This window comes from Phyllobates terribilis, unplaced genomic scaffold, assembly GCF_046119375.1.
Source record: "Phyllobates terribilis strain yellow unplaced genomic scaffold, ASM4611937v1 Scaffold_4__5_contigs__length_816908805, whole genome shotgun sequence".
NCBI classification, from domain to species: domain Eukaryota; kingdom Metazoa; phylum Chordata; class Amphibia; order Anura; family Dendrobatidae; genus Phyllobates; species Phyllobates terribilis.
This window is the reverse complement of record NW_027362764.1, coordinates 66392062-66415454: the sequence shown is the minus strand read 5'-3', so window position 1 is coordinate 66415454 and position 23393 is coordinate 66392062. Positions and strand designations below refer to the sequence as shown.

At 43.1% G+C, this 23393-nt stretch overlaps 1 protein-coding gene across 2 annotated transcripts in view; it reads right to left on the bottom strand.

Moving 5' to 3' along the window:
- Positions 1 to 2716: 2716 nt before the first annotated feature.
- Positions 2717 to 23393, bottom strand: part of PTER (phosphotriesterase related) — a 31346-nt gene continuing 10669 nt past the window's right edge. For both annotated transcript variants that reach the window (XM_073677456.1, XM_073677455.1), the window contains exons 3-5: positions 18940 to 19205; positions 14153 to 14293; positions 2717 to 4884 (exon numbers count right to left, since the gene is read on the bottom strand). In XM_073677456.1, coding sequence (XP_073533557.1) covers positions 4674 to 4884; positions 14153 to 14293; positions 18940 to 19205 — 618 coding nt within the window. In that variant the 3' untranslated portion in view covers positions 2717 to 4673. The remainder of the gene's footprint in view (positions 4885 to 14152; positions 14294 to 18939; positions 19206 to 23393) is intronic.

Here is a 23393-nt window from a genome sequence, read left to right as displayed (position 1 = left end):
GCTGTGGAGGCAGGACTTGTTGGTGAGGCTACAGAGGGGAGGCAGGACCAGTTAGTGAGGCTACAGAGGGGAGGCAGGACTAGTTGGTGAGGCTCCGCTGTGGAGGCAGGACTTGTTGGTGAGGCTCCGCAGTGGAGGCAGGACTTGTTGATGAGGCTACAGAGGGGAGGCAGGACTAGTTGGTGAGGCTCCGCAGGGGAGGCAGTTGTGACAGAGATGATCATATGTTGCACAGTATAGCAGCATGATTGCCTTTATGTGCACATTTTAATAACAATCTGGATACATGAGACACAAAATAATATAAACTGAGACAATATTTTAGCAATTGTAGATATTGACCCGTGGTACAGCCGTGGCATCACCATATGCTGGGTGTTGAGTCACAGTAGAAAAAAGTTTGCGAAGCCCTGAACTAGCTTACTGAAAATCACTGTTGATCCGAAGTACTGAATGGGTAGTGACAATATCCCTAGTGGTCTAGGGAAGTGAAAGGGTTGCTTATAAAATCCCTAAATGTCTATGGCAGTGATGGGATTGATTATAATACCCCTCATGGTCTAGGGTACTGATTAGGCTGATTATAATTCCATTCGTAGTCTAGTGTAGCTACTGGATAGAAATCCCTGGTGGTCTAGAGTAGTGAGGAGTTTGTTATAATATCACTAGTGATGTGGCATAGTAAAGGGTTTTTTTTATAATATTTTTGGTGATGTACAGGAGTAAGGGGTTTGTTATGATATCCCTAGTGGTCTAAAGTAGTCAAAGGGTTGAATATATTATCCTTAATGGGCTAAGGCCATGACGGGGCTGATATCCCTGGAGGTCTAGAGTAGTAAGTATTTGCTATCATATCCCTGGTGGTGCAGGTTAATCATGGAGTTGATTATAATGCTGCATGTCTAGTGGTCTAAAGTACTGATAAGCTTGACTTCCCTGGTGGTCTAGAGTATTAAAGGGCTTCTTATATCTCTGGTGTGTATAGAGTGGTAAGAGTTTTTTTTTTAAACATACTTGATAGTCTAGCGTAGTTATGAGGTCGGTAATAATATCTCTAGTCATCTAGGGAATGATGAGGTTGGTATCCCTGGTGGTCTAGATCAGCGACAGTGTTAAAGTCGAGCAGCACCTATGATGATGGCTGCAGGAGGCACAAACTACATCCTTCTTTTTGCTCATGCCTCCCAGGATCATCATCTGTCCACCAATCACATAAAATCTCAGATTTCTACAATAGTTAAGTGGTTGAGTATAATATCTCTCACGATCTAGAATAATGATGTGGCTGATAACCCTGGTGGTCTAGAGTAGTAAGGATTTATTATATTCCTTATGGTCTAATGCAGTCATGGCGTTGATTATAATACTGTATCTATAGTGATCTAACATTGACATCCCTGGTGGTCTAGAGTAGTAGGGTGTTTGTTATAATATCTCTGGTGGTCTATAGTAGTAAGGTTATTTTATAATATCCTTGATAGTCCAGGATAGTCATGGATCTAAGGTAATAATCCGGTTGGTATCCTTGGTGGTCTAGAGTAGTAAGGATTTATTATATCCCTGGTGGACTAGGGCAGATTCTAATTCTGTATCTCTAGTGATCTAACGTTGATATCACTGGTGGTCTACAGTAGTGGGGGTTATTATATCTCTAGTGGTCTATAGCAGTAAGGTTTTTAGAACATCCTTGATGGTCTAGAATAGTCATGGGTCTAAAAGTAGTGATATGGTTGGTATCCTTGGTGGTTTAGAGCAGTAAGGATTTTTTTTTATAATATCCCTGTTGGCAAGGGGGGTAACTTTTATAATATCCTTGGTGGGCTAGAGTATCTTTTTAGAATATCCCTGGTGGGCTAGACTACATTTTTAGAATAGCCCACCAGGGATATTCCAAAAAGACACTCTAGCCCACCAGGGATATACTAAAAATGTAATCTAGCCCACCAGGGATATTCTAAAATATACTCTAGCCCACCAGGGATATTCTAAAAAGATACTCTAGCCCACCAGGGATAGACTACATTTTTAGAATATTCCTGGTGGGCTAGAGTATCTTTTTAGAATATCCCTGGTGGGCTAGAGTAGCGAAGGGGTTCACTTATAATGAAGGATGCACAGACGACAGCTGTTTGCTTGCTCCTTCCTCCCAGGATCATCACCTGTCAGCCAATCACGGAAACGATCAGCTAGTCACTTGGAAAATGGGAAATGTGAGTAGTGATAGGGAATGGGAGAAGCAGGATAGTAGTAATTCTCTGTTAGCACAATGAATGGGCCTCTTCCTTCTCTGTGCCCCTGAACAGACTGCAATTGCTCTGCGTGTGCCCCAGTTTATATACATATATCTTATATAGACTTGTCCACAGTCTTTAATTAAAAGGTAGCGTCCTAAGGTTTTGCCAGAAAGTAATTTAAATGGCTATGTTCCATATCAAGCATTAATTAAAGAACAGCGGGATAATTACAAGCATCATCAATATTACAAGGAACATCAAATTGTTCCAGAGGGGAGTCATTTAATTGGAATCACTTTACTTTTCTACAACTTGTGCATTATTATTATTACTTGCTTCAGAGTAGTCGTGATTAGCGCTGCTTGTAGGAATTCAATTCATTCTTTTCAGAGACAATTGTTTAAGTGTTTATTACTGGGCTGGAAAGAAATCCAGACATTACCGAGGCTTACATTTACACACAGAAAAACCATCAGAAATCATTTCTTTTTTTTGTGTTAATATTTTTTTTTATTAAACGATTTATCTAACAAATTGTGGAGAGGAAAAAAAAGGGCAAAAAGAAATTTGAAATTCACAATAATAAATAATCATCTCAAGGACAAGAAAAAACTCAACTTGATATTGGAGTACAGGTAGGGTCTCGGCATCATTCAAAAACTATACAATACATATATAAATTGTTACAAAAATAAGACTCAGATCTTTAGACATCACTGACTCTTGCTCTTTTCTAAAATTTTTAAAGAGGAACAAAAAAAAATTGAGCAAAATACTTTGCAAAAATCCCTGAGCTCCCCTGGTTTTGCCACTTTTTCCCTTTTTGCGCTGCCTCACTCCATTACAGAGATATTCACATTTGTTTCTTCTGGAAGGCACAATGTGAAATCTCTGCTTGTAGAGCAACTGGGCGTTTGTTCAGAGTCTTCTCTGGGGGTGTACACTTTCACCCCTCACTCCCAGATGTTGCCAATCACAGCTTACAACATGTGAGACTGGTAGACTACTAAATCAGCTGACGAGCTGTCCTTGGTAGTGCCTGAGAGGGAGGGAAGGGTGAAAGCACCGCGTGCCCAGTTGCGTTACAAGCAGATATTTCAGATGCTGCGCTCCAAAAACAACAAATGTGAATATCTCTGCAATGGAGCGAAGCAGAGCAAAATGGAAAAGAGCGGTGGAATCAGGGGAGCTTGGGGACTTTCACAAGGTAGTCAACTCAATTTTCTTGAGCAAGGTCAGTTATAAGTATTCTTATTTTCTGTTCATTTCAAAGTTATGTTTTACCTCCAGCACATACAGAATGTACCAAAAGGATACGTGAAGCTGTTAACCATTGCATAGGTCAACTAAATAGGTGCAGTAGAAATAAGCAAATCATTGAAATTTGAATTTACCAGCTTCACTTAATTTTCCCCAAAAAATCTATTTGCAGCCAGTCAAAAATATAGCACACCTCCAATTGGCCTAAATAGTTGTGGATGACCCTACCATCTTTTCCTCACTGCTGTGAGGTCACACACACTATCTGTCCATTTTCTTCAGTGTTTTATGTCTTTCTCTCCTTATCTCTATGGCTAAGCTGTGACGTCCTCTCACTATCCAGATTCACCATAAAATGGCTGCTGCATTCCCTGCCTTTGCTTTTATACAGGCGGCTATGATAGTCCCTACTAACTGTTTGTGCTATACCATGTGATGTGATAACAGCAAGGCATCATGAATCCTGCGTGGTCACCCCTGAGGTCATGTGAGACTTCTGTAACTGATGCAATCATCTGCAATGTGCAGTGGTTTAACTGGAAGCTTATGGGCTTGAATACAAAATCTCCAAATGGTCCCATGGGATTGTAATAGTATTTGTCTTCTAATATGGGCCAAAGAGATCGTTTTGGCTCCCCATACTCCAGAGCCCAGGTGTGACTGCAATCCTGCCACCCATTATTAGTTACGAACCTGGCAATGTGTAAAATGTTGGCTGCAATTTTAGGTGAGTCACATGAAGCAAATTGTAAATTGTTGAATTTCGCAAAGTTTGGTGAACGTCTAAAGATTCTACACAAATTCGATTTACATCAAATTGTTTCGTTCATCTCTGAAGAACAAGAACTGTGCAACAGGACAAAAAACAAGATGTGAAAACCTACATCAAATTACTTAATGCCAAGGATATACCACTTCCAGGCTCCTAATATCCTTTATTTTCTTCTTGTAATTACTGATTTATACATTCTTTCAATAGTTATTGTAACTTTATCTTAATTGTTTTTGCTTGCTTTTGTTTTTTTTGCCTAGAAGAATTTAATTTCTACTTTGGTTTTCTTCAGTCAGATGTTTTTTATCTTCGCCTTTCATGTTTAGTTAACCCTTGTATTTATAAGTTTGATTAAAAATGATATATAACTCAAATAAAATACACTTTCTGACAATTACTTGCATCTTTTACTTAAAAGTCAGCCACCTCCTGGGGTTCTCTAACAATATTTTATCGATGTTTTGCTGGGATATGCCTCTCAAGAGCATTTTGGGTACAATATTGTTGAATATGTGCGAGTATCCGTGTCCTCCATACTTTACCAGCCTGTTCTTGGTGTGTATATCATGGGAAATTACAATATGTTCGTCGTAGCCTTCGTTGATCAAAGAGCGGATCCTGCGAAATATAAAGACTTTAGCCGTCATATAACTTGGAACCTATAAATTTAGTCATCATGAAGAATAATATGTCATGATCAACGGGGGATCCAGAGGAAAGAATTGAAATATAAAATAGTCTTGAAAATGTTACAAAAAGCCATGTCCAGTATTCTACACTCCATTACTTTGCATTGGGAGCTACAGGTGAACATTTACCAAGCAAAAAAAATCTTACATTCCCTGCACCACATTTATTTTCTGTTCTGGACATTTTTTGCACCTAACTCAACAAGGAGGAGTAGCTTAGTGGAAAAGGAGCGCGGCTTCACACAGGAAAGGGCGCGGCTTCACACAGGAAAGGGCGCGGCTTCACACAGGAAAGGGCGCGGCTTGAAATGTGTGAGTGCCAAAATTATGTAATTTGTAACATTTCACTGTCATACACAACTAAGCTAAAGTTTTGCACCCTTTATATCATTTGTCAGTATTTACGTGAAAACTTTTTGGCATGAAGCACGAAACATTTATGAATGCATTTCTACATAAATTTTTCATATTCTCAACTGGTCAAAGCTGTCTTAAAAAAAGGCATGGGACAAATACATTTGCAGTGGGTATGGAAAGTATTCAGACCCTTTTAAATTTTTCACTCTTTGTTTCATTGCAGCCATTTGGTAAATTCTAAAAAGTTCATTATTTTTTTCTCATTCAAGTACATTCTGCACCCCATCACTGAAAAAAACAGAAATGTAGAAATGTTTGTACATTTATTAAAAAAGAAAAACTGAAATATCACATGGTCATAAGTATTCAGACCCTTTGCTCAGACACTCAGATTTAAGTCACATGCTTTCCATTTCCTTGTGATCCTCCTTGAGATGGTTCTACTTCTTCATTGGAGTCCAGCTGTGTTTAATTAAACTGATAGGACTTGATTTGGAAAGGCACACACCTGTCTATATAAGACCTCACTGCTCACAGTGCATGTCAGACCAAATGAGAATCATGAGCTCATAGGAACTGCCCAAGGAGCTCAGAGACAGAATTGTGGCAAGGCACAGAACTGGCCAAGGTTACAAATGAATTTCTGCAATACTCAAGGTTCCTAAGAGCACATTGGCCTCCATAATCCTTAAATGGAAGACGTTTGGGACCACCAGAAGTCTTTCTAGACCTGGGCGTCTAGCCAAACTGAGCAATTGTGGGAGAAGAGCCTTGGTGAGAGAGGTAAAGAAGAACCCCAAGATCACTGTGGCTGAGCTCCAGAGATGCAGTAGGGAGATGGGAGAAAGTTCCACAAAGTCAACTATCACTGCAGCCCTCCACCAGTTGGGCCTTTATGGCAGAATGAGCAGAGAGTTTGCTCAATAACACATGAAGGAATCCCAGACTGTGAGAAATAAGATTCTCTGGTCTGATGAGACGAAAATAGAACTTTTTGGTGATAATTCTAAGCGGTATGTGTAGAGTAAACCAGGCACTGCTCATCACCTGCCCAATACAATCCCCACAGTGAAACATGGTGGTGGCAGCATCATGCTATGGGGGTGGTTTTCAGCTGCAGGGACAGGACGACTGGTTGCAATTGAAGGAAACATGAATGTGGCCAAGTACAGAGATATCCTGGATGAAAACCACTTCCAGAGTGCTCTGGACCTCAGACTTGGCCGAAGATTCACCTTCCAACAAGACAATGACCCTAAGCACACAGTTAAAATAACAAAGGAATGGCTTCAGAACAACTCTGACTATTCTTGACTGGCGCAGCCAGAGCCCTGACCTAAACCCAACTGAGCATCTCTGGAGAGACCTGAAAATGGCTGTCCACCAACGTTCACCATCCAACCTGACGGAACTGGAGAGGGTCTGCAAGGAAGAATGGCAGAGGATCCCCAAATCCAGGTGTGAAAAACTTGTTGCATCATTCCCAAGAAGACTCATGGCTGTACTAGCTCAAAAGGGTGCTTCTACTCAATACTGAGCAAAGGGTTTGAATACTTATGACCATGTGATATTTCAGTTTTTCTTTTTTAATAAATTTGCAAAAATTTCTACATTTGTTGTTTTTCTGTAAAGATGCGGTGCAGAGTGTACTTTAATGAGGATAAAAAAAGAACTTTGTTTCATTGCAGCCTTATGGTAAATTCTAAAAAGAGTGAAAATTTAAAAGGGTCTGAATACTTTCCGTACCCACTGTATACTGCAATCATTTTAAAATGAATAAAAAAATTGTACTAAATTTTAAATTTAAAGTGTGATATTTGACACATTGGTCTAGAGCTATTTTTAAATATTAGGTTCTGTTCTAATTAATATATTAAGTCGCAATTTGAGAAAAAAAAACTAAATTGTAAAAAGTAACAATTTGCACAAAAAACTTGTGGAAAGTTGCAATTTGTACACATTTTTCATCATTAATAGGGAATCTGTCAGTAGGATCAAGCTATGATGCAGAGTCACTTTTCACGGCCAAGCCGTGAGACGGTGTAGTCAAGAAGTCAAAAGCCAGGAGGGTACGTCAGAAATAGAAGGAAGGGACAAAGGCACAGTCAGGTAATGTTACAAGGTCAGAAAACCAGGAGGATAGCGGATCAGAGTAGAAGGGGTTAAACGGATGGTCAAACCGAGGTCCAAGGTCAGGCAACGAAACATCAATTCACAGAACACAAGGCACAGAGAAACAAACCTCACACAGCCCAATTAAGTAGCCTGGCAATCACCTGCGATAATGGAAACCTGGAGATAGCCAGCGCCTCCCAGTCTCAGATTGACAGCTCGGCCGTCCAATCAACACACTGACAGCTTAGCATGCCCCTGCACCAGATGGAAGGCTGAGCTGTCAGCAGTTGCATCCTAGACACACTGAAAGGTGGAACCGTGACAGCATTCCCTCTTCTAGTGGGGAGGGGGCACCGGACCCCCTGGCTTCCCAGGAAGTTTTAGATGGAAGGCCCTGACTAACCAATCGGCCTTCAAATCCCGAGCAGGGACCCAGAATCTCTCCTCTTTCCGTATCCCCTCCAGTGGATGAGGTATTGGAGGGAATTTTGGACCCTATGAGAATCCACACCCCTCTGAACCTCATACTCCAAGACACTGTCAACTGAAACCGTAGGAGGCGGGGATAAGGGAGGCAATGCTGAAGGGACAAACTCCTTTAATAGGCATTTATGGAGCACGTTAGGGATGCGAAGGGATGGAGGAAGCTTTAATCTGAATGCCACCGGATTGACCACCTCTAGGATCTCAGATGGACCAATAAACTTTGGACCCAACTTCGCCGAAGGCACTTTAAGTTTAAGTTTAATGTTCCTAGATGACAACCAAACCTTATCCCCGATCTTAAAAATAGGACCCACTGAACGTCTATTGGCCTTCCACTTTTGGCGAATCTGAGCAGTCCCAATATGCTTTTGAAACTCCCTCCAGACATCCCCAAGTATTTGTAAGGCGACCTCCACCCCAGGACATTCAGAACTAATCCTAGAAAATTAACCAAAATGATAATGAAACCCATAATTACAGAAAAGCGGAGAGGTTCCAGTAGACTGATTTACTCGACTGTTAAATGCGAACTCTTGAATAGGTAACAATGTAGACCAGTCCTCCTGCTGAGCTACCACAAAAAAATTCAATGTTTTTACTAGAATATCTAATAAAAGAGTATGAGTATCTTGAGCTTCAGCTAAGGTGAATGCTAGAGATTCTACAAGAAGAAAGAAAAATGGAATTCATGTGGGAGTATTAAGATGGAAACTTGAACCATCAAACAGTACCCCACATCAGAGATGAAGAACTCACGCCATGCATGCCACTTTGGACCTTTCAGAAAATCTTCTTGGCAAGGGAGCTATGACATGATGACCAGGGGTGGATTAAGAGTAGTCAGGGCCCCGGGCAGTTTAGAAGGTGTGCCCCCCCCCCCCCAGGTACCCGATGTATCACGTGACATATCACATGATCCCCTTTAATAGATCATGTGACTGGTCATGTGACTAACACACAGATGCTTTGGTCACATCTGTAGATGGAAAATAATGGAATTTTTTTTCTATTATGTACACAGCCCTATACATAACATAGTGCTATATATAGTAGAGCAGCAGTGGGAGATTAATTTCCTAAGGGGCCACATGAGAGACCGTGACTGTTGTGAAAGCCGAACCAATAGGCTGAAATTAATTCTGCTCAATATTAAAAATATTAACAAAATACTAAAAAAAATATATTAATTGTATGACTTAATATTGAGCAGAATTAAGTATGCCGACATCCCCCTATATACAGTATGAGCCCCCACATAACTCCCTAGATACAGTATGAGCCTGCACATAGCTCCCTAGATATAGTATGAGCCCCACACATAGCTCCCTAGATACAGTATGAGCCCGCACATAGCTCCCTATATACAGTATGAGCCCCACACATAGCTCCCTAGATACAGTATGAGCCCGCACATAGCTCCCTATATACAGTATGAGCCCGCACATAGCTCCCTATATACAGTATGAGCACCCACATAGCACCCTATATACAGTATGAGCACCCACATAGCTCCCTATATACATTATGAGCCTGTACGTAGCTCCCTATATACAATATGAGCCCGTACATAGCTCCCTATATACAGTATGAGCACCCACATAGCTCCCTATATACAATATGAGCTCGTACATAGCTCCCTTCTCTGATCGACTGTCGGTTCCACAGTCTGCTCTGAGAATGGTTGAATGCAAATCGCAGCTACCTGGGAGACACCTCTGACCACCGCATGAGGTGGCCCGAAGGCACCCCCCTGACGGCTGTACCCCGGTCACATGCTCCCCCGATTCCCCTAGGTATGCCCCTGTACAGTCTATATGACAATACATGACTGGTATCTATAGTATAATCAGGGATGTGTCCTTCTGTCAGAAGCCTCTATAGACTGCACAAGCGCAATACCTGCACAGTCTGGCCACAGACAGAAAGACACATCCACATCCCAGACAGGGATGAGGAGTGTGGCACCGGAGATCGCGGTATGCAAAGGCAATGAATACATACCACGATCTCCGGCACCATAAACACATACCTGTTTGGTCCTGTTGTGACGCCTCTACTCGTAAAGCCCGTGTTTTACCCTGGGTGTTGGGGGACTCGGTGTCGGGCCCTGTGATGGAGAGATGGGATGCAGCCGTGGCCCGGGCCCGACCCGTGCTCAGGACCGTCAGTGTTAAAAGAGATGGTGTGGGCTTGTCCGGGTTGAGTGGCTAATTAACGACTACGCCACCTCTGGTGCCTGGTGAAGGGCCACCAGCGCCGCTGCAGTCCGCTGAGGCATGGTTTTATGGCGGCCAGAGTTCTTACTACTCCCCACAGGCGGAGCAAGGCCTCAGGGCAGAGGGACAGGATGGAAGGGGTAGTAGTAGAGGAAGAACGGATGCCGCGTCGTGCGGTGTGGCGCAGAATAAACAGTCCGGAGTCCATAGGGGTGAACTTCCAAGGCTTTACTCACTTAGATGGCAAAGGAAGGCGACTCCCTGCTCCCCGCGGAGTCCTGCGCTCACCAGAGACGGGGGTCCGACAACCTCCGAGTAAGTCTAGCATTCAGTCGGGACCCTACTGCAGAGTGTTCCTGAACTACAGACCGAAGCCTTTCCTGTCCGTGTGTGTGCAAATAGGCCGGGTCTCCCTCTGAGCTCCTCTCAGAACAAGGGCACGGGTGGCAGCTCCGCTCCATCCGATACCCGGTGGGATCCTCTGGGCCTAAAGGGCTTTCCCATCCAGGACGTAGAGTAGCAAGGTCGGGTGTCGGGGGCCGGTACCCCTTTTGCAGCCGGAGTCCCTCTGAATATATCAGCATGGCTAGGACAGGTGGCGTACTCCGCTCCGTCTGCATCCTGCCTGGGATCCATTTGCTGTGGAGCCACACTCTTAAGCTCCGGGCCTTCTTGATCGTGGTCCTTGGCCGGGTTGAGACATTCCTTGTCTACAACCTACCTCTCGTCCCAAGGCCAGGGTACGAGGGCTGTGTCCCTTGCCGAAGCAGGCCCACACAGGATCTGCGCTCCCGGAGGAAGGTCACATTACACACAGTATTTGACAGCACAGAACAGCCGAAGAACTAGCAAACGCTAGACAAAGGACTAAAAAGAACCAAGATCAAAGATGGCTTTCTATTAAATAAGAAATCTAAAGTGTAACTAACTTGTAAGTCCTCCACCCTCACCCACTAACTGGTTCCCCTAACTCTTGGTTCCCCAGTCTCCCTGTAACCAGGGGAGCAGCACCTAGTGCATACTAGCTCCCTCTGGTGGAGAAATGTGGTGTTGGATGCAAGAGCTGGGTCACGACTATCACACTGGCCTTACCTCAGAGGAGGAACACTACACTCCATTAGAGAAGTGCAGCATCCCTGTGGCGGTCGAACCCTCAGGGGCGCCACACTGTCATCTCTGGAGAGGCCAGGGGAGGAGTGTGGCGCCGGAATCGGCGCCTGCGCGTACTGTGATTTCCGGCGCTATTTTAGTGAAGACAAATATGAACAGTGTCTTTGACAAAATGGACAGCGTGGTATGCGCATGCGCGTACTTTGGCGCCATTTTGTTGAATACACTCTGCACATTTGTATTCATTCAAATGAAACTGGATATTGCGCTATGCGGACATGGGGAGCATAGACCAGGGTGAGGGGGGAGCATATACAAGGATAGGGGACGAGGATGGGGGAGCATATACCAGGATAGGGGAGCATATACCAGGATGGGGACCAGGATGGGGAAGCATATACCAGGATGGGGGAGCATATACCAGGACAGGGAAGAATATACCAGGATGGGGGAGCATATACCAGGATGGGGGAGCATATACCAGGACAAGTGCGCATATACCAGGATGGGGGAGCATATACCAGGACAAGGGCACATATACCAGGATGGGGAAGCATATACCAGGATATGGGGCCAGGATGGGAGAGCATATACCAATAAAAAAGCTCGCCACCTGGGCTTAGAACGGGTTCAATAGCTAGTACGAAATACTGTGATACAGATATCTGATGTTATATACTATACACATTGTTATATCCCATCTGATGTCTGTACCACAGTATACCGTACATTAGTCTGTATACTGGATGACATTTCTTGTACAGGGATATACACTGTACTGATTACACCTAGACCGGCACACAGGACCTCACATATTATATATGCAGCAGTATAGTATGTGACGTCCTGCAGGGTCAGGGTTGATCAGTCAGTGCAAGATCCTCTATGGTGATGTCTGTGGTCTCTGCTGGGGCTCAGTGTGATGTATTGCAGGACTGTGAATTTTCCTGCAGATCTGGTGACAATGGAGCCGATGACCTGGCACTGACAGCGCGACCTGATCTGCAGCAAAGGTCAGACTTCGGCAATAAGTCACACAGAGCCCCAGCAGAGCAGCCCCCAACTGACACTAAGGAATTCCTGTGAACTGATCAGGAGGGGAACAGCGTCCTGCAGCCCCCCCCCCCTCACTGTGACTCCAGACATCCTGCCCTAGGCCCGACCTCGTATTTACTATTTACCGCCATCCACTGATGCAGGAGCTCCTCTCCGGCAGGCTGAAGAGAAGCAGCTCCAGGCGCCGCTGTGTGACGTCAGTCCTGGAGACGCAGCACACAGTGTGCAGGGAGCGTGTCTGTCTCCCTGATGCGGCCGGCCAGCGTCTAATGGTACAGTGCGGTCCCCCTGCCCCTGCCTCTGCAGAAAACATTATAATGAGGGCGATCTGGCCATGGGCCCCCCACGGAGCTTCGGGCCCCGGGAGGTAGCCCAGATCGTCCTCATTATAATTCGCCTATGATGATGACTACAGCACACAAAGTACCGACTAGAGATGAGCGAATAAGGAAAAAGTCAAATTTGCCCGTTTGCGCTTTTCTATATTTTCTATAGACCCCAGCGCATAATAAAGAGAATATGAGGAGGGCTAGCGAAAGCGCGAAACGTCATATTAGAACTGGCCAGGCTTCATCACAGCTGGAAGGCCCAGCTCACTAATATTTCAGTGCGAGCGGTGGGGATCTGAAGATGCAACAAAGACCAGACGAGAAATTGTGAAGTGCCAGAAAGGTGAGTAGTAAGGTGAGTAGAAAGATTTTTTTTTTTTTTTTTTTTTACCTTTTCAAGACTCTTTATGGTTCAGAAAAATGGTGAATGTCGATTTTTGAAAAATTTGAGTAGAATTCAATTCAAATTTATTTTCTCATCTCTTCATGCAACTGACCATAAGTCTTTTTGTGATGTAAAATACATATTTATATTTTGTATATATATTTTACAAAAGTTTTTTATATTTAGCAAGCAGAAAACTGGGAAACTGTCAGCACAATGACACATTATATGAATGTGCCTCACTAACAGGACGGATTACTGACTGTTTAGCGACTAAGTGGCAGCCATTGATAAATATACAGTCGGTAGCTGTGCTGAAAGATACCAACAAGTCAATAAAAGAAGAATCTCACCATTAATCAAGTTAATTAGTAAGAATAAGTGCTGGAATTGACTGCCAGAGACGCTGTGATGGGTGAACATCCTCTAAACCCTTCAATTAGACATAGCACTCAATACAGTTAAATTATAGACAAGATTCCTGGGAAGTAAATGTTTTAATAAACAGCCAATCATGTCTAACCGAATAGGAAAAATAAATAATAGTAATGTAAAAAAAATTCTTAAATTTTGCAGCGCTGTATAATTCAGGGAGGCAGAAACATACCAAAGAATACGTGATAAAAGAAGAAAAAAAACAACAATAAAGGCAAAAGGAGAGAGCCCACAATCTAAAACGGAAACATGTGACGTACACTGTATGTTTTCTGCTGTCTAAAGGGGTGGTCCGAAAATAAAATTTATTTCAATCCTAAATACCTATCTATTTCATGTCATTATTTAATCTGGTTTCTAATATACTTCAATATCAGTGGCTGGGCTAATCCAGGTTGTCAATCCCGACACATGCTCAGTAGGTCCTTGTCACTGTGCACTGTTATCTCAGTGCACAGTGACAGTGCACTCTCTCACCGCGTCTGATCAGAAGTGACGAGTTAGCAATGGAGCGCACTGTCATTGCACATTGTAAGTAAAGAACTAGCAAGCAGAGACCAGTGCTGCCCCAGTCACGTCACTTGCGTTTTAAACTGTAATGACATGATCCCCTTTAAGTGGTTAAAAAATCTGTATAAAAAGTTCAGTTTATTTAGTTTTAGAACATGACTAAGCCAGTCTAATGCCAGTCTATGCGCCCACACTTACGCTCTGATCCTGTCGTTATCACTGGGCATATCCACTGCTGTATTAAACTGGTAGTTCAGCATTTCTGTCCCAAACAAATCATATTCCAGGTACGACCCGAGTGCAGCAAACTCCAGCAGTATATTCTCATCAAATATCGTCCTAGGACAAAGAAAAGAAGCGGTGGTTTTATTACTTCTATGTTGACATTAGTTACTTTCTATTAAGAAGGATTAAGTCTCTCTATACAAACAGACGGGCGGTGATTACATAATGTGGTCACTTTCCGCACACCCAGACTAATTACATATAAATCTTTCATCAGGATGATCACAGCTCATGTACACTTTCTCTGTAGAAATATTCACACTGGACATACAGAATATTTAATTTCCCCTGATAATTTTATTCATAACTGTCAGTAAATTTACAGTCAGTAAAGTGTATGTAGCAGATAGTGAGCTAAATACTGTGACCGCTAACGATAAGCGATCCGCCAAATTTACTCTAATTTGTCCAGGAAAATTGTTTTGCATCGAGACTATTCAATATGAATCATATTTGGAATTTAAAGACTTATTATCCTCTAACGTTTCTCCCGAGAGAATAATGTTTGAGTAGACAAAAATAATAGTATAAATATAAATACAGCCCTGCTCATCGTTATTGGCACCCATGAAGTTTAAGTACATAATTTGGAATATCTCCTGAAAAAGTGAATCACATGAAAGTTTTTTTGTACAGAGCTCTTGTGTTAAATACAAAAGAGTAAGTGATAAACAATAATTTAAAACACCAAACAATGGGAGGGAAAAATAGAAAAACCTAAAGCTTGCTGTGACACTGGTATTGGCATCCTTTACATTAATTTAGTGTGGAAACACATTTTGACTCGCCTGTGGTAAATCACAAAAGAGATTCTCCTGTGATTAATTGTCGGTGCCCATGTGACATGAATTAGCCAATGAATGATGACTTCAGTGTTTTAAAAAGCCACATGGTAGGCCCTGTTCCTTTGTCACAATGGTGAAGACAAAGGAGCTGTCTGAGGACATCAGAACTGCTATTATTAGCAAACACAAGACTTCCAAAAGGGTATAAGGACATTTCCAAAGACCTTGGTATCCCAGTTTCAACAGTGTGCAATGTTATTCAGAAGTTTGCCAAGCATAGAACCGTCAAGAACCTCCCTAGTTGTAGGGGAAAGAGGAAAATTGACAAGAGATGTCTTTGAAGGTTGGTGTGAATGGTGGAAAAAACACCACGTCAAACATCCAAAGACCTGAAGGCCAACCTTGGACAGTCTGGGGTCATGGTTTCAACAAGTACCATACACCGCACACTAAACCAAGCAGAGCTGTATGGGAGAAGTCCATGGAAGAAACCATTGCTGAAGAAAAGACATAAAAAGGAAAGAATGATCTTTGCCAAAGAGTACCAGGACAAACCACAATCCCTCTTGGAAAATGTTCTGTGAACAGATGGAACAAAAATAGGAGCTTTTTGGCAATGTAAAGCAACAGTTTGTTTACAGACGGCACAATGAAGCCTATAAGGAAAAGAACACCTTATCAACAGTTAAGCATGGTGGAGGATCCATAATGATGTGGGGTTGCTTTGCTGAGTCCGGTACTGGAGGCCTTGACCGTATCACAGGAATCATAAAATCAGAGAATTATCAAGACATTTTAGAGCCAAATGTCCTACCCACTGTAAGAAAACTTGGTTTAATTCGAAGATCATGGGTTCTCTAGAAGGCAATGACACAAAGCAAACATCCAAAAGTACACAGGAATGGTTGAAAAAGAAAGAATGAACCATTTTGAAATGGCCATCAATGAGTCCTGACCTCAACCCCATTGAACATCTTTGGGGTGAGCTGAAATCTGCCATTGGGAAAAAAGAACCCTGCAAACATTCAAGAGCTCGAACAAACTGCAAAGGAAAGAGGGAGAAAATTCCAGCTGAGAAGTGCAAGAAGCTTATAGATGGCTACAAGAAACGTTTGGAGACTTCAGCAATGGCAAAGGGTGTGCAACCAAGTATTAATTAGGGGTAACTTTATTGCTGCACATTCTATTTATTCTGTTTCTTCTTTGAAATTTCAACATCGAAGTTGAAAAACAATATTTTATTGTATTAATTTGAACCACTAATTAAAAAATCCTGAGGATATAACTTTGGTACATTTCCATTTATTTCTGAAGATATAGTACAGTCTATGAAAAAAATGAATTGGTGCCAATAATTGTGAGCAGCACTGTAATAAATAAATAAATAATATATAGCTTGAGAAAGGTCCCCCAATTTGGGACCGAAACATTGCCACAGCCACATGGGCTATTAAAAAAACTACTTTTTTTCACTTTACAATTGAGTGCTGCCTCCATTTTTTGGATATACCGAGGTTTGGTATGTACCTGGGGGGCTTTTTGCACCTGAAGTTTATCTGTGCTGCTTTTGAATTTTTTTCAATTTTTATATTATAATATAATATATATTCTTTCCCCGGGCCTCGCTTGTGCCACTGCACAGCTACCTTGGACTCCAATCGTTTCTCAGAGCTCTTTTGATGGCTCTGGCGCTGACTAAAACTTACGTCAAGAGTCAACGCACTTCATGACATCTGGGGGAGGGTGGGGATAACGAATGTCATGATGTTACAAGAAGTCTAATCAGCACCAAACCTCCCTGAAAAGTGATCTATGTGGTGGGACAGAACAGCGAGAGGCGAGTATTATATTTATTTCTTTGTCCTCCTTACCAATCTTAAAATGAATCCAGCAAAATGGCAGCCGATGACAAGCAAAATTAGTTACAAAATTTTTTCTTAAATCCAACTTTTTTCATGTGAAATTTAAAACGGATTTGGTTTGTTTCAAAACACTTTGCTTGTCTCTAGTGACTGCTTATAGATACTGGAGGCTAGAGAGACTGGTCAGAAGAGGAGGGTGGTTTGCAAAGGTTCCTTGCAGATAATTAGTAAAGCGATATAGGCTGAGTTCTGTGTGGGGAAAGAAATAGCTCAGGGACTGTGGATATAATGTCAGTCTACAGGGTACTATGTAGGGGTGAGCAGTGCTGAGCTGGAACCCAGGGAAGACCATCACTGGGTCCAGTTAGGGCCATGATAAAAGCCTGATCTGCAAGTACTAGAAAGAAACTATAATGAGGTTCTGGCTGTCCTGAGATAAGTCCTGGAAATTGAGTGCGAGATTGAATGGAGCTTTCTCTAGTATAGTAAAGTATGGTGAAGCGGGTCCGTGCTATTGTAGTACAGGAGTAAAACTCTTGGATAATGTGCAAAGTGTTGAGATGGTCGAATCAATTCGTAGTGAATCAAATTCATTGTAAGTTTCTCAAAAATGTCAAATTCTGGTGAATCCAAAATTTTTCAGATTCGGTTAGCAACAATCTTGCTTAATGGCAATTAGTCGGCAGGCTCGTCCTGCGTCAGTGTTTGGATCTTCTGGTGCTACGCTTTGACACTAAAGCCTGTGATTGGCCACAAGCTGTCAAAACGTATGTGACCATGAGAGACTAATCAAAGGCCTTAATGCTGGAAGATCCAAATACTGAAGGACCATCGAGGAGCTGTGGTGGCATAAGGACAAGTGAGGGATAGGTCTCGGACTGGGGAGTATACAATGTTTAATATTTTTTACTCACTTCTCTCCCACATGGTTCTTTTATCCTTTGGGGTCTGGAGAGACCTGGGAGCATAATAAACATTTTTTCGAGGCACATTTGATTCCGACCAAATAAAGTCTACTGTTTGAATTTCAGGAGATTTACTCATCTCTGTCCTAGACTCTGAGGGAGACAGAACAGGGCACTTGTGCAAGAACAATATATGGACCCTTTGCAGTCCAATAGCTCATCATAATGTACAATTCCATCTGCTTTGGAAGTGGTAATGGCCCCCTTACCTTTTGGGCCCCTGCACAGCTTGCACCATTGGTATGATTGCTCCAGGCCTGAGGTCAAGGTCCAGACAACTTGGGCGCAGGGCAGAAGGGAGCAACGGTAAAGTTTGAACCTTTGGGACAAGAACCTGGTGGATAGTTTCCTTCAAATGACACTGAAATTTCCTGCTCGTAGAGACACAGAAGGAGCTGTTTGATTTACTATTTGGTCACAGAATTTTTTTATAGGAGAACTCAGGGAATGAAATCCAGGAAAAGGAAATGTAGAATTTACACCTCCCCTGATGAAGCATTTGTGAAACGAGCGTCAGGTGTTTGGTGGGTGAATTCCATATTATCAAATTATACCTTGTTTTTACCTTCATCATTATTGGAGTTTCTCTGTGGGATTGATGTTGCTTGTGTTTCCAGTCTCCATCATAATATTGCTATAATTAATGTATTATCATATCAACCATTGATAAATAGTTAAGAATGAACCAAAAATGTATTTGATATATACAGTACATTATCCATGATTAGGGCCTAAAACTACTAAGGTTCCAGCAGTCGCTCTCCCACTATTTTGTTTCTATGTCTGTACATTGGTATCTTTTGTATGTCATTTTTAACATTTTTTACTTAATTGGTTTAAAAGATTTTTAAACATGATTATTGTTTTGATCTTAGTCCTGGCACATATTTTGTTTTGGTTTTCTTGGTGATGAGGATGGTTCAAAAGCAAAAAAATATTGCAAAGTTATTTGATTTAAATTAATACAATTTTTTTCTGGATTCGATTTTGGCATTTTCAGTTCTTAGAGTGACTATCCGTGACATATACAAGAAGTGCATTAAAAAAAAAATAAAAACAAAATGACCACACTGCTTATACTACAGTACCTATCAAGATGAGACATCACAGTCTTGGAGACATCAGCCCCGGCTTCCTGCAGAATGCGCACAATCTGGAAGGGAGCCTCGCTGTTTCTGCCAGGATGAATATTCACAGGACATCCAAGCTGTGTCTGAGCCTCAGCAGTCGCCCGGAGAATTTTCTTTTCACTGTCAGTGAGTGGCCATGAGCATCCAATCTCTCCGATTATTCCACATTTTATATCTGTCCCATCTGCTCCTCGGAGAACTTCATCAACTAAAACCTCAGTCAGCTAATAAGAAGACGTCGTAGAAATACAGAGAAAAACGATCTCAGAAAAAAAGGCAAAAATTCAAAGTTCCAAACTGCAGCAACAAGTAATCAGAATGCTAAAATATTTATAGAATTTCAATGAGGAATCCGATAGTCCAGATTTTAAATTAATTATCCGGATTCTAGCAATAAACATTCTTGGTTGTGGCAGAAATACATGTTGCATTGTCTTATTAGGGGTTTACGTACATTTTTTAGAAACAAGGAGTTGTCCAGTTAAACAAGTTATCACCTATTAACCGGACATGTGATAACTTGCTGATTGGTGGGTGATCGGTGAACTTTTATCTTCAACATGACACTTTTATCCCCGTTACAATGGAGAGTCAGTGCGCATGTGCAACCGACCCTCCATTCATTCATTCTCTATGGGGCTGCTGAAAAAAGCCAAGCACAGTGTTCCGCAGCTCCATAGGAAACAAATGCAGTGCAGGGATCATTGCATTCTAAAGTACCCTGTTCTGTCGATCAGTGCAGATCCGAGCAGTTAGACCCCCACCGATCAACAATTTATCACCTATACTGTGGATAGGCGATATTGACTGGACAACCCCTTTAAGGGCGCAGCCAGACAGCGGTATAACTCAGCAGAAGATTGCATCGCAATGATCGGACTGGCCATCGACTCTCTTGACCCGAGCATGATAGCATGTATTTCTATACAGCTGTCACACTCGGGTCAGTAGAGCCGAAGACCAGTTAAAGCATTGCGATGCAATCCTCGGCAGAGTTATATGGCCATCTGACTACGCTCTAAGTAAAAGTCTTAAATTACATCTACTAACCGGTAGGAAAAATTAAGATTTTTCATTTTTTCAATGTATATATAAGACTGATTTCAACAATAGGTTATTTTCTGATGACATGTAAAAGTGGTAGACTGACACCAATCGCGCTGTGCGGTATATTACGATGTGAATAGTGTCATGCGGTTTTAGATATATTCTGTAATGTATAGAATGTGATAAGCATTAACCAGGTTACACCTATAATGTATCGTGGGGAACAGGTATTGTTAGTATAGTAGGCATAGGGGGCAGTAAGAATGCAGGAAGTGTAAAGTATAAGATAAGTGATATAATACATAGGTTAGATTTTAGAACTTAAGGTAGTGACCACATAATTAGAGACTTTCGTAAGCAGTTTATATGTAACATGTTTAATGTATGAAAATGCCATGCTCAGTGTTGGTAAAAGTATATCTGTCAGCTACCAACATAGTTTAACAAGTTGTCCACTACTTTTGATTGATAACCTATTTAGGTCATCAATGTCTGATTGGCCAAGGTCCGACACCCGGCACCCCCGCTGATCAGCTATTATCGGTGTTAGCGGCAGAAGTACTCACATGTGGAGCTGGCTGTCTTCTGGTAGTGGCCAAGGCTTGGTAATGCACATTCGCCTCCTATTCAAATCAATAGGAAGCTGATGTGTAGTATCCTGCAGCGACCACTATCAGAAGATGGCCAGCTTCGCAAGTGAGTACTTCCGGCCACCGCCACCGATAACAGTTGATCGGCGGGGTGTCAGTTTTCAGACGCTGGCCGATCAGACATTGATGCCCTAGGTCATCAATCTAAAAGTAGTGGACAACCTCTTTAAGGTTCGGAACTAGTCCATAATGGGATGAGCAAGCCCCAGTAAAATAGAGAGCTGCTTCTTGATAGCAGATCAGATAGGGAAATACAGTAACCAAGGTCAAGTTCAAGTTGCAGTGGGCAAGCATCTATCATTCGTGACAGTGGGCGGCCTTACTGGAATCCCTTGCGGACATTCCTGCAATGTTCAGAGCTCAATGCTGGGTATACGTACTACGAAGAATGACTTATCCTCTGGCGTATAGGGGACGATGGACGTGGAACTGCTTGAAAGGAAGGTAACGGATCCCGGGTACACTGAAGGACTGCATGAGAAATCCCTGTAGCTGACAGGAACAGTAAATATAGGGATAGTCCAGGAGGAATGGATAGTAATGCTGAAGATGCACTGTACTAAGGAAACAAGAACTAAGAAGTGTTGTGCCTAAAACTGCGTGTAACAATCTGATTAACTTGAACCGATCAGTAAAAGTTTGCTTGTTAAAACAAACTATGTGTTCCGAGTTATGTGCGGCGGCTCCTGAAGATGGAGGCTTGGAGAAAGTGGAAGTCAGCGGCCTAAAAGTGAGTGTAATGCACCCCACACCTGGTAGCACATTGGGACTGGGATTTGATTTTCCTGTAAAAAGTGCCAGGGCTTAATGGAACAGAAGCTCGTCCATGGCTACCGGCCTCGGTCACTTTGAAGACACATTCCCTTTAACCTTATGTAACACCTGCACATGGAATTGTCAGGGCAGCTACTGGTATACTGGAACTTACAGACACTAAGAAGAGCTTTGCAGCTGCTGTTAAACAGGGACCAACAGACATTAACCGTTTTTTCCCCTGAGCAGCAGTGGACTACAATTCCCAGGGACCCTTGTTTCAGTCAGATGACACAGCCTGGAAGGATAGAAGGAGAGAGTGTGGATTGGATGAGGAGGGACTTGGGGGAGGGAGCTGGGCAGGAAGTGAAAGTGAAAGTTCAGAGAAAAAAAAGAGTGTGGCAGCTGGCTGTGAGGGACGGAGCGGTGTGGATCAGCATTCCTCTATGCTGCCGAGTGTGGCGGCCCCCTCTGAGATACCCGCTCTGCTGGAGAGAGCGCAGTCTTGTCACCCTCTGAAGCGAGTTACATCAAGGACTCGGAGAGTTCTACTGGCACTCCCACCGTATAAAGGCCTGAATCCTGCCGCCCCCAGCTGGTGTCCAGAGAACCAACCGACCGTTTGAGACACACAGTGAGTACCCTTCTGAGACTTGTGGTTCTATCAGCTCTATTTACAGTGAGTACACTACAACCCAGACTATAGACATTAATATTCTTCTAAGTGCACCAACAGTTCTCATTTGCGCGCCAACATCCGCGGCAACTGGGCTCCAACATTTGGACTGAGTTAATACAAAAAGGGAAAACCTGCTACGTTATATTTGCAGGGTCGAAGTAGAAGTAGATTGTGATGTGTGTATGACTTTTATAGAGCACTGTTACTTGTATTGTATGTTATTCCATTAAACCCACCTCAATTCTGCTGCATAGCAATAAACCTGTTAAACGGTTTTACTCCTGTTCCCTGTGAGTGTGTACTGAGTTGTGGCAGGGGCTTCCCGAATCAGCCCCTGGCAGAAGATAACAGTCCTTCTGCAGTCCCAGAGAGAGAGCTCCAATCAAGATTCGGGTGGAGGCACTGCGCCCTAGAGAGGTGAGACCTCCCATAACACCCAGTGTAACGTGGTAGCCCTAAAGGGGTGTTACAATTAGAACTTATTAAAGGTGGTTTTCATAACTATATATGACGCGCCCCCTGGGCCATGGGGTACTCGGTAGCCGGGCCGGTCGTTGCTAGGGGAGATGTTACAGTGGTGGTGACCCGGTCCGTGACCCAGGGCAGTCAATAAAAGGGGCGATTTATAGTTTTTGTATTTAATGTTCGTGACGCCACCTGTGGTATACGGCAAAAGGGGAGCCACCGCTGCGGAGCAGGTCATCTGGAGCTGATGTTAGTGCAGCAGAGTTGGTTTAGCTCTCCACAGGTAGAGCTTAGCTCCAGGGCGTTGCAGGGATGTTATAGATGAAGTAGGTGTGTAGGATTGTGCAGGGGATGATGGCGCAGTAATAATTCGCAGAGACAGTGGGGTGCAGTCTTCAGGATTTTACTCACGATTTTTAGACTCCAAGTTTCCAGGGCCAGGGTAACTTTCTACGCCGTCCTGTGCTTACTCAGGGAGGGGTCCAGCAAACTCTCAGTTACCTCCGGAGTACGTTACAGGACCCACTTCTGTGTGTTCCTTCTGGCCGTCTCCCTGCACCTCACACCCAGTGTCCCAAGCCAGTGACCACGGACATTGTCGGGTGCCGTTTTCTCTGTCCCCTGGGTCCTCTATGGCCACCTTTTTGGCGAGTTAGATGTGGCTGTTGGCTGCAGCACCCGAAATGCTGCACCCTCTGGTTATCTAGTTGAGACTTGAAGAACTCTGCTAGTTTAGGGGCCGGTCCCCTCTCTGCTAGTTTAGGGGCCGGTCCCCTCTCTGCGTCCTCATCCTTCCACTCCTGGTGGGTTCGGCCGCA